At 44.5% G+C, this 16,811-nt stretch overlaps 1 protein-coding gene across 2 annotated transcripts in view; it reads left to right on the forward strand.

The window, feature by feature from the left end:
- Positions 1–16,811, forward strand: part of FNBP1L (formin binding protein 1 like) — a 363,084-nt gene that overhangs the window by 237,741 nt on the left and 108,532 nt on the right. For both annotated transcript variants that reach the window (XM_053694033.1, XM_053694034.1), the window contains exons 4-7: positions 184–331; positions 3,196–3,258; positions 3,939–4,043; positions 11,077–11,205. In XM_053694033.1, coding sequence (XP_053550008.1) covers positions 184–331; positions 3,196–3,258; positions 3,939–4,043; positions 11,077–11,205 — 445 coding nt within the window. The remainder of the gene's footprint in view (positions 1–183; positions 332–3,195; positions 3,259–3,938; positions 4,044–11,076; positions 11,206–16,811) is intronic.

Here is a 16,811-nt window from a genome sequence, read left to right on the forward strand (position 1 = left end):
ATGAAAGAACAAATTTGGGTTTAGTATCCCTTTAAAGATATTGTTAGGTGCCATATTTGTTTCACTCGCGTGGCTCAATATTCATAATTTCAGAAGTTCCTTAATCTCTTACAATTTCCAGTCATATTTTAATTCTGCCATAGTCACAGTGACACTAATACAAGCATTTGTGTTTTTAAACAGATTCACGTTTTGCATAGCTTTCTTTAATATTCTCAACGAGCTGAATGACTATGCTGGGCAGCGCGAGGTAGTCGCAGAAGAAATAGGGCACAGAGTATTTGGAGAGTTAATGAAGTATTATTACGAAATAAAAACAGAACGAAAAATGGTAAGACCTTCTTTTACTGTAATTTGTTTTTTTAAAAAGTCTTCAATCTAAAAATGAATTTGTGATGTTTGTTCGCAGTCAAATTTAACCAACTTTGTTGTTTGAAATAACTGTTGTGCATAATGTTATTGGGTAAGCGCACAAATCTTTAGAAGACTTAGGTTGCGTTGCATGTACAAGGAGCCAATACGCTTCCTGCCTTGTATGCCCGCCCATACAATGCCCTGAACCAATCAGAGAATCTGTAACAAATACAGCATGGTAAATACCTATAATTAAAATATTGGTATAATACCCCCGGTGATTTAGAGGTTAATATTTTACATAAAATTAAAGGAACATAAAAAGTGTTTCAAATCAGAGTAGCTTTTAAATTTGGTGTTAAAACATTCCGAGCTGTCATGTGACTTTCAAGTCTGTATCAATAATCCCCTATTATGCCTAGTATAATGTTTAAAGGGATTGCTCTATTGATAAAATCTAAGTTCATTTATCTGTTTACAATAATTTTCCTTTGACGGACCACTAAACATAGTAGAATTGCATAACCGATAAATGCATAATAAAAAGACAATGCAAAAGCACTTTGAATTTCAAATGAGTAGTACATTTTTTTTCTGACAAATGTCAGTTACATTTTCCTTCCTAATTTATCATGTGACAGCCATCAGCCAATCACAAAATGCATATAGGTATATCCTGTGAATTTTGCACATGCTCAGTGGGAGCTGGTGACTCAAAGTGTGCATTTATAAAAATTGTGCATATTTAGATAATAGAAGTGAATTGGAAAGTTTTTTTTAAATTGTGTGCTGATTAATGTTTAATTTTAACTTTAGTGTCCCTTTAATGCAGATCTGTTCAAGTTATGGCCCAGGAGTAACAACACATTTTATCTGTCCGTACATTTCACCAAACTAAATTTTGCAGTGTGCTTTCATTCTATACAACATAAAGGAATAGGGAAGTCAAAATTATACTTGTATGATTCAGATACAGCATGTCATTTTAAGGCATTTTTAAAATAACTTATATTTTCAAATGTGCTTTGTTTTATTGGTATCCTTTGTTGAGAATGAATACGCACATATTCTACACTAGTGGGAGCTAGCTAGTGATTGGTACCTGAACACATTTCTTGTAATTTGCTAATTTGATGTGTTTTGCAAGCTACCGGTAGTGCAGTGCTGTTCCTTCAGCAAAGATAACAAGAGAATGAAGCAAATTTAATAATAAAAGTAAATTTTAAAGATGTTTAAAATTGTATTGTTCTATCCAAATCATTAATGACATTTTTGGGATTTCCTGTCCCTTTACATAGCAAGGTGCTAGGCCTGTACAGATTTGCTATGTGTCTGCCTCCACTTTTAAAGGTTCAGATACTGCATATAATTTTAAGAGACTTTCAATTTCTCTTAGTATTCAGTGTTCTCCACCAAAAATGATGTCAGCCGGGTGGTATTTTGAAGTGGGGACAGTGTAATATGAAGCAATATTATAACATTTTCTATTATTTATAAATCTTTTAACTATCTAAAGCCCAAATTTAATTACATAGTTTAATAAATGAATTCAGTGATAGTTTGTGCAAGAAAAAAAAACATTGAAAATATTTTATTAACTAATTTTAGTTTAAAGAGACAGTCTACACCAGAATTCTTTTTGTTTAAAAAGAAAGATAATCCCTTTATTACCCATTCCCCAGTTTTGCATAACCAACACTGTTATAGAAATACACTTTTTACCTCTGTGATTACCTTGTATCTAAGACTCTGCAAACTGCCCCCTTGTTTCAGTTGTTTTGACAGACTTGCATTTTAGCCAATCAGTGCTCACTCCAGGGTAACTTCACGTGCATGAGCTCAATTTTATCTATATGAAACGCATGAACTAATGCCCTCTAGTGGTAAAAATGCATTCAGATTAGAGGCAGTCTTTTTTAAAAAAGTTTTCAATTTAAAGTGAATGTAAACTTTGATGAATGAGTGCCCGGTTTTTAAAAATCCTATTAAAAACAGGGACACTTTCATTCATCAAAGTTTACATTTCAGCGGTTTTGTTAAAATATTTACATTTTCTTCTTGAAAGCCGGAGCAGCGATTTCCCGCCTGCCGCTCATCTCTTCATACGTCAGCAATGAAGAATCCAGCTTCCTCCAATCACGACATGGCCTCAGGCAATGTTTGCTCAGGGGGGGGGGGAAGCCGTGATTGGAGGAAGCTGGATTCTTCATTTCTGACGTAAGAAGAGATGAGCGGCAGGCGGGGGAATCACAGATCCGGTTTTCAAGAAAAGGTAAGTATTTTAACAAAACTGCTTAAATGTAACTTTTGATGAATGAAAGTGACCCTGTTTTTAATAGGATTTTTAAAAACCGGGCACACATTCGTCAAAGTTTACATTCACTTCAATTATCTATCTGTCTGAATGACAAAATATTTTTGGGGGTTTTTATATCCCTTTAAGATGTTCCTGGGAAGAACGCTTTATTTTTTTATTGAAATCATACCTACATAGGTGCAGTGCACTGCTGAGAGCTAGCTGGTGATTGGCAGTCACACAATTTCCTCTTTTCATTGGCTCACCAAATGTTTTCAGCTAGCTTCTAGTAGTGTATTGCTGCTCTGCAGTTGCCTTTAAAGGGACATTAAATGTAAAATAAATGTCATGCACCCTTTCTAATTATATGTGGAACCATTTATTGAACACTGCAGGGTTTGAACATAAAGCAATAATGTTCTGACATTTGCACTTGTATGTTCCTTTAAATGCTGCTCTTTTGTATGAATGAATGATTTTTTTATAACTTATTGTTATAGTTTTGTAGTAGTGGTAATATTCGGTTTGCTTTTTTTCCCACCCAGCATCTTCAAGAAGGGCGCAAAGCGCAGCAGTACCTTGAATCTTGCTTCAAACAAATGGACAATGTAAGTGCACAGAAAAGTCTGTTTCCTTTATTTGGCTGTGGGGTTGTTGGGTTACAGAATTCGTAAGATACGAGTTTAGCAAGTTACAGATTCTGCTTTTGCCTGTACAGAATAAACCCCTTCTAAAAGCTAAAAATGAATTTGCAGTCTGATGATAAATATCTTTTTTTTTGCATCAGTAAAACTTGTACGTATTTCTATTATTCATTTATTTATAAAGGGACAGTAGACATCGATTTTCATATTACTGCAAGTAATAGACACTACTATAAAGAAGAATAAGCACAGATACTGATCTAAAAATCCAGTATAAAATCTCTTAAAAATTTAGTAGCTCCCAGTTTAGCACTGCTGATGGGTTAGGCTGGGACACACAGAGAAAGGGGCTGGGAAAATAAGAAGTGCAGACATTCCCTCCTCCCCTGCATATGAAAAGACAGATAACACAAACAGGAGCCAGCAGTAATATGTAGACATCAGTATACATCTGACACTGTGGGGCTTGGTTAGGAGTCTGAAAATCAGAACAATGCTATTAAAAAATAAGCAAAACTATACATTGTTACAAAAACACTCCCAGATGGGCTGTAATAAATGAATCCTCAACAAAACATTTATGCAAAGAAAAATGTATTCTGTTCCTTTAATGTGATGTGTTATGCACGTTTTGATTATCATAGAGTAAAAAGAAGTTTGAAAGGGAATGCAGAGAGGCGGAGAAGGCGCAGCAAACATTTGAGAGACTAGACAACGATACCAACGCCACAAAGTCTGATGTCGAGAAGGTAATTTTGTCATTATTGTAAATCCTTATTTGTCACTAAATCGCAAGTGACGATTTCTTGCGTTCTGCTGCTTCTGTTTTTTTGGCTCTTTCCCTTTTAAAATACTTTATTTACTAAAAGTATATTCTAAAAATGTATATTAAAGGGGCTTTATACAAAAACATTTTCTATCTCTTATATAGAAAAACAAACAAACCTGTAAATGCTTAAATTGATGATTGGAAATAATGTGTTCATGTGTTAGTTATGTCCCTTTAAATGTCGATGCACCCTTAAAGGGACAGTATACACCAATTTTCATATAACTGCATGTAATACTCTACTATAAAGAATAAGATGCACATATACTGATGTAAAAATCCAGTGTAAAACCTTTTAAAAACTTACTTAGAGGTTAGGCTGGAACACCCACTGAAATGGGCTGGAAAGCAAAAAGAGCAAACACTCCCCTGCATATGAAAAGACCCTTTACACAAACAGGAGCAAGCTGGAGTAGGAAGACAAGAGTCTACTTCTATAACTTTGGGGCTTGGTTAGGAGTCTGAAAATCTTATTTAAAAATAAGCAAAACTATCCATTTAAAAAAAACAAAAAACGTTATGGGCTATATAAATGGATAATCTACAAAACATTTATGCAAAGAAAAATCTAGTGTACAATGTCCCTTTAAACTTGCAGACCAATAGCTAGTTAAAAGAATACTAGATGTCACTAATATTTTTACATCGTTGTTAGTATGCAAAACACCTTTTTTTTTTCAAAAAAAAAAAAAAAGTTATTTCCACAGATACAGGCCCCAGGAACCATCACTATTTTCCCCTTCTTATTGTGCCTGTCTTTGAAAGCACTTTTTTTTTTTTTAAGGGAGCATATTAAGTTGGCACAGCAAATAAGGGGCCTGATTGCTTGCGCCATACACTTGCAAATAGTGTAGGATGAAGGCACCAGCTGCATAGAAACGAAAGGTGGCTCATACTAAGCGTAGCCCTTGGGCAATGTCCCTTTAAAGCAGTGTTTGTTAAAGGGACAGTAAGCTTACAGAATAATGTTATATAATTCTGCACATAGTGCAGTATTATATAACATCTTAGCGGCAACTTCATAAATTAAAAGCTTTGTGAGGTTTTTTTTAGTGTAAAGTTGGAATCCGCTCCAACCTCTACTGAGCGGGTCGTGGATTTCCAGTTGTTGCTTGTTCCCGCTCTGGTCTGGTAGCGGGAGCGAGCTACATTCAGTCCAATGGCGTGATCGGGCGAGCTGTGATTAGCCAGTGCGCCCGTGAAGTGCTTTGGAAATCCAAGACCCGCTCAGTAGAGCCTGGAGCGGAGTCCAACTTTACACTAAAAAAACTTGCAATGCTTTTAATTTATGAAGTTGCCGCTAAGATAATGTTATATAATTCCACTCCTGAGGACTCTTAACAGGCCACATATTAATTTATATCTTAACTAGAGCACAGGTGACATAATCAGCTGATCAGTAACCATGGTTACCAACTTGCTCTCACCCTTCAGCTGATTATTTCACCGGTGCACTAGTTAAGATATAATGAATATCTGACCTGTTAAGGGTCCTGAATACTGGAGTTAAACACTGCTATAAAGGACCACTCAATGCAGTAGAATTGCATAATTAACATAATGAATACATAATAAAAGACAATGATTTCACACCTACTCTGATTTTCAAATAAGCAGTAGATGGTTTTCTCCCATTTTCCGGCCCCCTATATCATGTGACAGACATCAGCCAATTACAGGCTAGTATTCATATACCCTGTGAGCTTGTGCACATGCTCAGTAGGATCTTGTTCCCCAGAAAGTGTGAATATAAGACTGTGCAAAATTTGATAATGGAACCAAATTGGAAAGTGTCTTAAAACTGCTGCTCTATCTGAATCATAAAAGTTTTCTTCTTAAATGGAAAGAGTCCACAGCTGCATTCATTACTTTTGGGAAATAATAACCTGGCCACCAGGAGGAGGCAAAGACACCCCAGCCAAAGGCTTAAATACTCCTCCCACTCCCCTTATCCCCCAGTCATTCTTTGCCTTTCGTCCCAGAAGGATGGCAGAGAAGTGTCAGAATTTTTAATTTTTGTTTTTGTCTCTTATGGAGGGTAGTACTCTTCGGCATGGGACAGGAGTTTTAAGTAGTCCTGTCAGTCTCTCAGTGAGGGCTTGGATGAAAGTTATAGTCCAGAGATGCAGGGAGTTTCTTTCTGCGAAACCATCCCGACTCATATTAACAGCTCCTCAAGCAATCGGCGTTGTCGAACTTCGCTGCCTGCTTTCTTCTCTCAAGTTCATGGCGGAGGCGATGCTACTATCCGTCACACTTGAAGGGCCGTGTTCCTGTTCCACGGTGTAGATTCCGGTAAGATTGTTTCATTTTACTTTATTTGCAATGTATTGTAATGTGATTGTTTCCTGAGAGGCTACTACCTTTCGGGCCTAACTATACATAAGGGTCTCAGTGAGTCTCTCTTAGTATCTTGGAATCGTGGGTTAATATCTCCTGAGGGGGGTTATTGAACAGGGGGGGGGGGGGTTATAATCATGTTTATGTAATTCAACCTGCTTATGTGCGCTGTTTACTGGGCTCTTGGCTGGAACATTGAGACCTTTGGAAGTGACGCGGCCTTTTGGTTGGGCGCGCTTGTTTGGACTGTACAGTTCACCTTTCGTGAACTACGTGGCTACGTTCCGTTGTTCCATTTCCACATTCCTGACCGCATGGCGAAGAAAGTTTTCTAGTCCGCAGGGGTCTGGTCATAGATGGTGGTGAGTGCCCCAGCCATTGGGGGTGTCGGGTGCCGTTTTAAGTTTTCACTACTTTAGTCCATATTTAAATATCCTCTATCCAGTTGTGGAGGATTCTGATGCTGAGACTGTGTTGATTTCAGATTCAGTTAGAGGATTCTGATTCTGAGACTATTTTGATTTCAGATTCTGTGTCCGGTTTTGAATCCGGAGGGGCTTAGTTTTGTTCCGTATGCCATTTCAGAGCGGTTGGTTCCTCGGGCTCAGGGTTTTTAAGGGACTGCTGATCCATCCGCCTCTGGGGGTCCTGTCCTCAGAGAGGCGAGTTCCCTACTAAATCATACTTCTGCACATGCGGGTAACCCAGTTTATGGTTCCTTCATGTGGGGTGGCGCGTTTCCCCCGGAGGTTGCAGCACATTTTCGCTTCCACGTAATGTTGGCGGATGTTAGTCTGCAGAGTCCAGATTTTTATTTGAGAATGTGCTTGTGCCCTATTATCCCGAGCCTTCTGCCTTGGGGAGGGCCTCTGCAGTTCCCTGCGGGGGTATCTGTCCCTGAGTGTTGTGCCTTCCGTTACAGGATTGCGCGCCTTCGCGTGTTGCTCAGACATGTTTTTCAGTTATTGAATGACCCTATCGTTACCAGCTACAGGGAATTTTAGTCTGATAATTCGAAAGGTGCACCTCATTAGAAATGTGGGATGAAGTAATCTCCTGATTCATTTGTTTGAGATCTTTCCCAGTTTTGTGTGACAATGGGATGTGTCTTGTTTTTGTTTCCTTCGGGACCCTTCTGGGATTGATACTCTTTATTACTTCTTCGGAAGTTGTTGGACATGTTTGTCCTCTGTTAAAAATGTCTGTTTTCTCCCTACGAGAAAGCTGGCCAGTTGGGACCCTAGGTGCAAGCTGGTCCTGTCGGGTTCGTTTGGTTTTGCGGCTGTTCATACACCTGGTGCTGTTCTGTTCGGCTGGTTTGGTAGAAGCTCAGAGTGCTCAGGTTATCATTGTTTTTCATGTTCAACTAAGCATTCGAGAGGACCTATGGGTCTGGAGGTGGGAAGGAGTGTTTCAGTCCTTATAGCCTTCAGTCATAGATGACCGGGCAGGGGAGTTTTTCCGCTGAGTCACTCTATCTGACATCTGATTTCATCAGAACTTAGTTTCCTCCCCCATGTGGTGGAGGGTGGGAGGGCTTAATGCCCTTGCCGCTATGGAGCGGTTTGGCCTTCATTTTTAGGCCCCTGGATTGTCCTTTAGGCTTGAACAGCTTGTGCAAGATAGCAGTCTAGCATGCGGAAGGTTTGCAGTTTGAAGCCTGTTGCAGCTCTTGACACCTTGCAGGTGTCCACATAAGCTGTTTTCTGGTATATCTAGATGCAGCTCTTACTCTTGACTGAGTTATTAGAGGCCTTTGGGTCTTCCATAGCCTCTGGGTGAGGGATCTCCTTTTAGGGATCTGTGTTTCTGGGTGATGGTTGATGCCTGCGGGGACTTTGGTTTAACTCTGGGTTTTCCGGAGCTGGGTTGGCAGTTGGTAGTGCCTTCTCTTCCTTGTGTCCTCTGCTTGTGTGGAGGTGTTAGGGAGACTAGTCCTGCTAGTGGGATTTTTTTGACCTCGAGGTATCCCTTGGTTGTCCTAAAGCTCTGAGAAGTATCGTCATACGACTTCTAGCCTTGCTCCTTGGAGCGTTGGATTTTAGCTAGGGGTGGTTCCTTCCTTTGGTCGGAGCTTTCGAGTTCTTCTCGCTATCCGGATTCTCTGGATATGCATCCATGCCCTTGTGTCTGGCTTTTGGGCCGGTTGGGGTGTTTAGTTCTAGGGTAAAGTTTGCCTGAACTATTAGGTGCCCGGACCTGTTTTTCTCACTGAGACTTCTGGTTGCTGAAGCTTCGCTTGGCCTTTTTCCTGACTCAGTCTTGGGTGGTTTTGGAATCTTGGATCTCAGGGCTGGTCGGGATGTTCCACGGTAGTGGGAACTTGGGCTATGTCCTTGCTCCATCTACCTAACCTGGTCAAGAGTATTTTTTACTCTTTGCCACAGAGTGGCCCATGTCCTCTGGTGGTTAGCCGTGTAGTTTGAGCCTCACGGGTGGTTGGTTCATACCCAGCTGCTGGCGCTGGATGTCTAATTTCTGGTGCGCCTTAGGGTTGCATTCCCCTGGTCAGTTTGTCAGTGTTCCCGTGGATTCCCTGCTTGGCAGGCAAATGGGTTGGCTGTGCCTCTGCTTGGCAAGCTATTTGTCGGGGGGTCCTTTCTAGGACTTCTGTGTTGGGAATTTCTCTTCCTATTAGCTGGTGGCTTCGGGCCTTGAGGGCAGTTGTTGCCTTTCCGGCATCATCCCTTAGGGGATATTCTCCTCCCTATGGAGATGGAGTCCTTGCTTGGGGTTTCTCCTGGATGGGAGGCGGAAAGGTGGAATTGGTTACTCCTGGGGTCTTGCTGGCTCCATGCAGACTTGTTGGGCTTTTATTTTGATAGATCCTTAGGTCTATGGCCTTGTTGTCTGTTTTTAGAGTTGGGCGATACTTGTACTATGTGGGGATGGCTGTGCTATCCTTACGCTCGTTCCTGTACCTGTTTCGGGATTCTTTTGTTCCCTTGTTTTGGATCCCTGAGACTGGGTTGGTCCAGCTGGCTGTGGGTCTGTAGGTCAGGTTGGCCAAGCGGTCTCTGGAGCTGCGTTCGGTTGCAGTCTGCCCTGGATGTGTGAGCTTTGTTGAGTCTATCCTGTTAGCTTAGTTGCTAGGGTATAGATTTTCCTTTCAGGAGAGAGTTTACTCTTCCTTCTGGTTCTGAGGGTATACTCTCCTTCTCGGGGGGCTTTGATTGAGGTTTTGTGTTCCCATTTTTAGGGACCTGTGTGTAGGTCCGGCGACTTTGTTTGCCTGGAGCGTGCCCTCTGTCTGGGGGTTGATTTTGCGGTCTGTTTCTTACTTGATTGCTTCTTTTTCCTACCAAGTATCCTCTGTGTCTTCCTGTTATGGACTCTGTGTTATCAAACTTGTTGTGTTTTTTTGCCTGGGTGTATTGCACACTTTTTCATGGTCGAATGCCTTGGTATTCTTGACACTGGGAGGACTTTGCCTCTTCAGTGGCAATCCGTGCTTGCAAGATGTTGAAGAGACATCTGTTCTGTCTCTGTGCCTGGTTTTATCCCGGGTTTCGCTTGGTATAGGCGTGGTCTCCTTTCCCTGTTTGGGCCCCTTTGGGTCTCTGTGAGCTGGGCTCACTCTTGGAGGTGTTCTTTTTTGTATAAGGGGACCTTTCTCCTTTGCCTTGTTCCCTTGGGGGTTTCGGCTGGTGTCTCCTTCATTTGTGGAGATGAGTGGTGGAGGACTGTTTGTGGGGCGACGGTGTCTCTTGGAGGACTATTGGCTCAGTCGAGTCAGTTTGCGGTCTCTAGTTTGGCTTCTGGACTAACTGCGAGTCAGTGTCATTCGGGCTTTTCCTCTTAAAATTTTCTCTGCTTCGGATGAAGCAGGGTTTTTTATTGGGTAGAGGTTCAGGCCTGGTGCCCTCCGTATGGGCCACCTTTTGTACCCTCCCGTCTTGGCATTCAGTGTCCTCTATAGCTTGGGTATTGTTTTCCCAAAAGTAATGAATGCAGCTGTGGACTCTTTCCATTTAAGAAGAAAAACATAAATTATGCTTACCTGATAATTTCCTTTTATTCTGATGGAAAGAGTCCACAGCTCCCCACCCGTAATTTTATGTGGGGCGTCCTTTATATTCTTCTGGCACCTTTCACCCTGAAATTTCTTCTACTGTTCCTTGTTCCTCTGCAGAATGACTGGGGGATGAGGGAAGTGGGAGGAGTATTTAAGCCTTTGGCTGGTGTGTCTTTGCCTCCTCCTGGTGGCCAGGTTCTTATTTCCCCAAAGTAATGAATGCAGATGTGGACTCTTTCCATCAGAAGAAAAGGAAATTATCAGGTAGGCATAATTTGTTATTTTAACTTGTGTCCCTTTAAGTATTTGCATCTTTCTGTTATATATAATTGTTTCCCTTTGATTTACTGAGATGCAGAAACATGCACTATTTATGGTTATTTTGGGGGGTGGGGCTCACTTATTTTGTAGAAACCATAAAAACAAAATATCATAATAAATTATATCATAAATAGGCATCTGTTTTTTATCAGTTTTGTCGTCGCTCTTTACTACAACGTCAACATATTACTGTTACCCCAATATGTGTGTAACTTTTGTTATTGATTAAAATCTAAGTAATGATATAGTTACTTATTCTTTGCTTAACTCTCCACAGGCCAAACAGCAGCTAAACATCCGCACACATATGGCAGATGAAAGTAAAAATGAATACGCAGCGCAGCTCCAGAACTTCAATGCAGAACAACATAAACATTATTATATTGTGATCCCTCAGGTTTACAAGGTAAGTTTTTGTGGCTTTTCCCTGTAATAAACAAAATACTGTCTCTCTCAAAACCTTCCCCCTCTCTTTGGGCTCGATTTATCAAACAAGGGCGGACAGAGGCATACATATTTCCCCCTGTGCGCCCCAGCTTGCCTCTGGCGGGCAGCAATCTGCTGGTGGAATTCAAAATGGCACACGAGCGCTATTTTGTGCTCGTGTGCAATCCCGCCCCTGCCCAAGCTCAGCCAATCTGATGAGACCGGGGATATTGAAATTCTCAACCTAAGAGGTGGAGAAGAGGGTAGGAAGCTGCGGTCTGATGATCGCTGCTTGATAAATCGTGACCCATTCTGTGTGTCTCTCGTCTCTCTCCTCTCCCCCCCCCCTCTGTGTGTCTCTCTTCTCTACCACCTCTGTGTGTGTCTCTTCTCTCCCCCCTCTGTGTGTCTCTTCTCTCCCCCTCTGTGTGTGTGCCCCTCTTCCCCCTCTGTGTGTGTGCCCCTCTCCCCCCCTCTCTGTGTGTGTGTGTGCCCCTCTCCCCCCCTCTCTGTGTGTGTGCATGCCCCTCTCCCCCCTCTGTGTGTGTGTGTGTGTCCCTCTCCCCCCCTCTGTGTGTGTCCCTCTCCCCCCCTCTGTGTGTGTCCCTCTCCCCCCCTCTGTGTGTGTCCCTCTCCCCCCCTCTGTGTGTGTCCCTCTCCCCCCCTCTGTGTGTGCCCCTCTCCCCCCCCTCTGTGTGTGCCCCTCTCCCCCCCTCTGTGTGTGCCCCTCTCCCCCCCTCTGTGTGTGCCCCTCTCCCCCCCTCTGTGTGTGCCCCTCTCCCCCCCTCTGTGTGTGCCCCTCTCCCCTCTTCTCTCTCTGTGTGTCTCTCTCCTCTCCCCCTCTGTGTGTCTCTCTCCTCTCCCCCTCTGTGTGTCTCTCTCCTCTCCCCCTCTGTGTGTCTCTCTCTCCTCTCCCCCTCTGCGTGTGTCTCTCTCCTCTCCCCCTCTGCGTGTGTCTCTCTCCTCTCCCCCTCTGCGTGTGTCTCTCTCCTCTCCCCCTCTGCGTGTGTCTCTCTCCTCTCCCCCTCTGCGTGTGTCTCTCTCCTCTCCCCCTCTGCGTGTGTCTCTCTCCTCTCCCCCTCTGCGTGTGTCTCTCTCCTCTCCCCCTCTGCGTGTGTCTCTCTCTCCTCTCCCCCTCTGCGTGTGTCTCTCTCTCCTCTCCCCCTCTGCGTGTGTCTCTCTCTCCTCTCCCCCTCTGCGTGTGTCTCTCTCTCCTCTCCCCCTCTGCGTGTCTCTCTCTCCTCTCCCCCTCTGCGTGTCTCTCTCTCCTCTCCCCCTCTGCGTGTCTCTCTCTCCTCTCCCCCTCTGCGTGTCTCTCTCTCCTCTCCCCCTCTGCGTGTCTCTCTCTCCTCTCCCCCTCTGCGTGTGTCTCTCTCCTCTCCCCCTCTGCGTGTCTCTCTCTCCTCTCCCCCTCTGCGTGTCTCTCTCTCCTCTCCCCCTCTGCGTGTCTCTCTCTCCTCTCCCCCTCTGCGTGTCTCTCTCTCCTCTCCCCCTCTGCGTGTCTCTCTCTCCTCTCCCCCTCTGCGTGTCTCTCTCCTCTCTCTCTCCTCTCTCCTCCCTCTGTGTGTGTCTCTATCCTCTCTCCCCCCTCTGTGTGTGTCTCTCTCCCCCTCTGTGTGTCTCTCCTCTCCCCCTCTGTGTGTCTCTCCTCTCCCCCTCTGTGTGTCTCTCCTCTCTGTCTCTCTTCTCTCTCCCCCTCTGTGTCTCTCTCCTCTCTCCCCCTCTGTGTGTCTCTCCTCTCTGTCTCTCTTCTCTCTCCCCCCTCTGTGTCGCTCTCCTCTCTCCCCCCTCTGTGTCTCTCTCCTCTCTCCCCCTCTGTGTGTGTGTCTCCTCTCTCACCCCCTGTGTGTGTCTCTCCTCTCTCACCCCCTGTGTGTGTCTCTCCTCTCTCACCCCCTGTGTGTGTCTCTCCTCTCTCACCCCCTGTGTGTGTCTGTTCTCTCTCACCCCCTGTGTGTGTCTGTCATCTCTCCCCCCTCTGTCTCCTCTCTCTGTGTGTCTCTCCCCCCATAATTCAGTAAAGCAGCAATATATTACTTTCTGTTTTCTCATTTACTTGATTAATAAATGCTTTATTTAAGAGACATGAGCCCAAAATTTTTTTTTTGGTCTTTCATTATTCACATACAAGTTCAAAAAGTTTCAAATTTCTTTCCATCTTAATACGAGGAGAGTCCACGGCTTCATTCATTACTTGTGGGAAATACAGAACCTGGCCACCAGGAGGAGGCAAAGATACCCCAGCCAAAGGCTTAAATACCTTCCCACTCCCCTCATCTCCCAGTCATTCTTTGCCTTTTGTCACAGGAGGATGGCAGAGAAGTGTCGGAAGATTCGGAGTAGTGTCTTATGGAGGGTAGTACTCTTTGGGATGGGACTGGAGTAGTCTTGTCTGCCTCTGTGAGAGCTTTGGCGTATGTTAGGGTCTGGAGCTACAGGGAGAGTCTTTCTGCGAAACCATCCAGACTCGTACTAACAGCTCCTTAAGTAATCAGTGTTGACGAGTTTCACTGCCTGCTTTCTATCACTCAAGTCCATGTCAGGAGTGATGCTACAACACTGTCAAACTTGAGAGGCCGTGTTCCTGTTCCACGGCGTAGATTCTGGTAAGATCGTTTCATGTTTTTATACATGTAATGATAACACAAGAAGACAGGGTCACAGTGTGGCTTCTTTTTATCTGTATAGAATCAAGGGAATATCTACAAAAGGTGATTATTGAACAGGGGGGGATTTATACATTATTGCTTTATTGTGTTTTTTGCTGCGACATGTGAGATGTGGCTCTGGCAAGGTGTAAACAGTTACGTTTTTCCATCATTTTGGTTACTGCGCAGCCTGTTGTCGCGCTTTTTCTAGGCTGCAGCGGCAGTCCTGCATGGCACTCCATGTGACTAGGGGTGGCCTCATCACTTCCTTTTCCTGACCGTCGGTTGCAGGAGACGAAAACGGTTTCTCTGTGGACCTTGGTCATAGGAGGTGGTGAGTGCCCCGGCCATTGGGTTATAAAGGTACCATTTATTTTTTTCTTTAGTCCATATTAAATGCGCAAGCTATGGAGGACTCTGATGCGTTAGAGGGTACTCCCTCTTTGCCTAAATCTAATGCCTGTTTTTATTGTGAGGAGGCTTCGGTATATCCGCCTGCTTAACTATGTTCCACATGCCTTGATAAAATAGTGATATCTAAAAAGAACAAGATGTTTAATACCAATGAGCCGTCCACTTCTGAGGGGTCTCCGTCCTGCGAGGTGCATTCCCTACAATCATCTCTGTTTACACATGCAGCTCCCCAATGCACTACTAATCCTCCTGCGGGAGGGGCCCTGTGGCCGCCAGATTTTGCTGATCAGTTGCAAATGGTCTGCGGCTAAGCGCAAGCGAAACATTAGACATTGCTAACCTTCCAAGGGGTCTTCTACTCCCTTGGTTGTATCTGAGACTAGATTATTCGCCGATGCAGAGGACTCTGATACTTCGGAGGACTCTTTCTCTGGGTCGGAATCTGCGGCCTCTAAACCTCCGGCTGCGGAGGAACCAGAATTTAGGTTTAGGATGGAGCACTTGCGCTTTTTATTAAGAGGTGTTGGCTACTCTAGAGGCTCCGGAACCGAAGTTACCGGAGGAACCTTCTATTCCTAAGCTTGATAAAGTTTATGAGGAAAGGGTGATGCCTCAGACTTTCCCGGTTCCCGTAAAGATGGCGAATATTATAAAGAATGAATGGGAGGGACTTGGTTCATCTTTCTCCCCTTCTTCTTCGTTTAAAAAATTGTTCCCGGTTCCTGATTCTCAGCTGGAATTCTAGGGATCTGTCCCTAAGGTGCATGGAGCTTTCTCCACGCTTTCTAAGCGCACCACTATCCCATTCAAGGATAGTTTGTCGTTTAAGGAACCCATGGATAAGAAATTGGAGACCCTGTTAAGAAAGATGTTTCAGCACACAGGGTTCGTATTTCAGCCTGCATCGGCGGTCGCTGCTGTGGCAGGAGCCGCTACCTATTGTTGTGGCTCTGTCAGAGATGATCGAGGTGGAGACTCCACTCGATGAGATACAGGAAAGAATTAAAGCCCTGAGGGTAGCTAATACATTTATCTGTAATGCAAATATGCAGGTTATTCGCTTGAATGCCAAGACATCAGGCTCTTCTGTTCTGGCCCGGAGGGCCCTGTGGTTGAAGTCGTGGTCTGCTGACACAATGTCCAAATCTAGGTTACTTTCCCTTCCATTTAAAGGAAAAAGGTCCTTTTCGGTCCAGGCCTGGACTCTATCATATCCACGGTCACGGGGGGCTAAGGGTGCCTTTCTACCGCAGGATAAGAAGAATAAACCTAAGGGACCGAATTTTCGTCCCTTTCGTTCGGATAAGTCCCAACGACAGCAGCCTGCCGCGTAGCCCGAGCAGTCCAAGGGATCTTGTAAACCATCTAAAGCCAAGCAGAGCAAGAAGCCCGCCAAGACTAAATCGGCATGAAGGGTCGGCCCCCAATCCATCTCTGCATCTCGTAGGTGGCAGACTAACTCTTTTCATGGAGGCTTGGATGAGAGACGTGCAGGATCCTCGGGTTCTGGAGGTTATTGCCCAGGGTTACAGGATAGGTTTCAAAACTCACCCTCCCAAAGGCATATTCCTCTTGTCAAATCTATCGTCAAGATCAGAGAAACAAGATGCCTTTCTAGAGTGCGTGACGGATCTTTCCTCTCTAGGAGTAATTGTTCTGGTACCTCTAGCAGAAAGAGGTCTAGGGTACTATTCAAACCTTTTCGTGGTCCCAAAGATGGAGGGCACGTTTCGCCCGATTCTAGACCTAAAGTGCTTAAACAAGTTTCTGTCTGTCCCATCGTTCACGATGGAGACGATAAGGTCTATTCTGCCCTTAGTTCAAGAGGGTCAGTTCATGACTATGATAGACTTGGACGCTTTCCTTCATGTACCAATACACAATGATCACTTCAAGTTCCTAAGATTCGCTTTTCTGGACCAGCACTTCCAGTGTGTAGCTCTCCCCTTCGGTCTGACTACTGCCCCAAGAGTTTTTACGAAGGTTCTAGGAGCTTGCTCGCAGTGGCGAGATCCAGAGGTATTGCAGTAGCCCCTTATCTGGATGACATCTTGCCGGCTGGCAGAGGACCATTCGAGAGCTCTTCTACTTCTTCGATCTCATGGATGGAAGATAAACTCAGGAAAGAGTGGAGTTCCTGGGCACGATAATAGACTCCATATCCATGAAGATATTCCTGAGACCAGAGACATTGCAAAATTGCCTCCAGCTGTCTTGCCCTTCAGACTTTCTCAAGGCCATCCGTGACCCGGTGTATGGAGGTGATTGGGCTCATGGTATCCAGTATAGATGTCATTCCATTTGCCAGGTTACATCTACAACCTCTTCAGTTGTGCATGCTGAGGCAATGGAACGGCGATCACTCGGATCTATCCCAACAGATCTCTCTGGACGACCGGTCGAGGGAATCCCTCTCTTGGTGGCTCCGTTCAGATCAGCTGTTCCAGGGGACATTCTTCCTGAGACCATCCTAGGAGATTGTGACTACGGACGTGAGCCTCTCAGGATGGGGAGCTTTTTGGGG

The sequence above is a fragment of the Bombina bombina genome, chromosome 10 (genome assembly GCF_027579735.1).
Source record: "Bombina bombina isolate aBomBom1 chromosome 10, aBomBom1.pri, whole genome shotgun sequence".
NCBI lineage: Eukaryota > Metazoa > Chordata > Amphibia > Anura > Bombinatoridae > Bombina > Bombina bombina.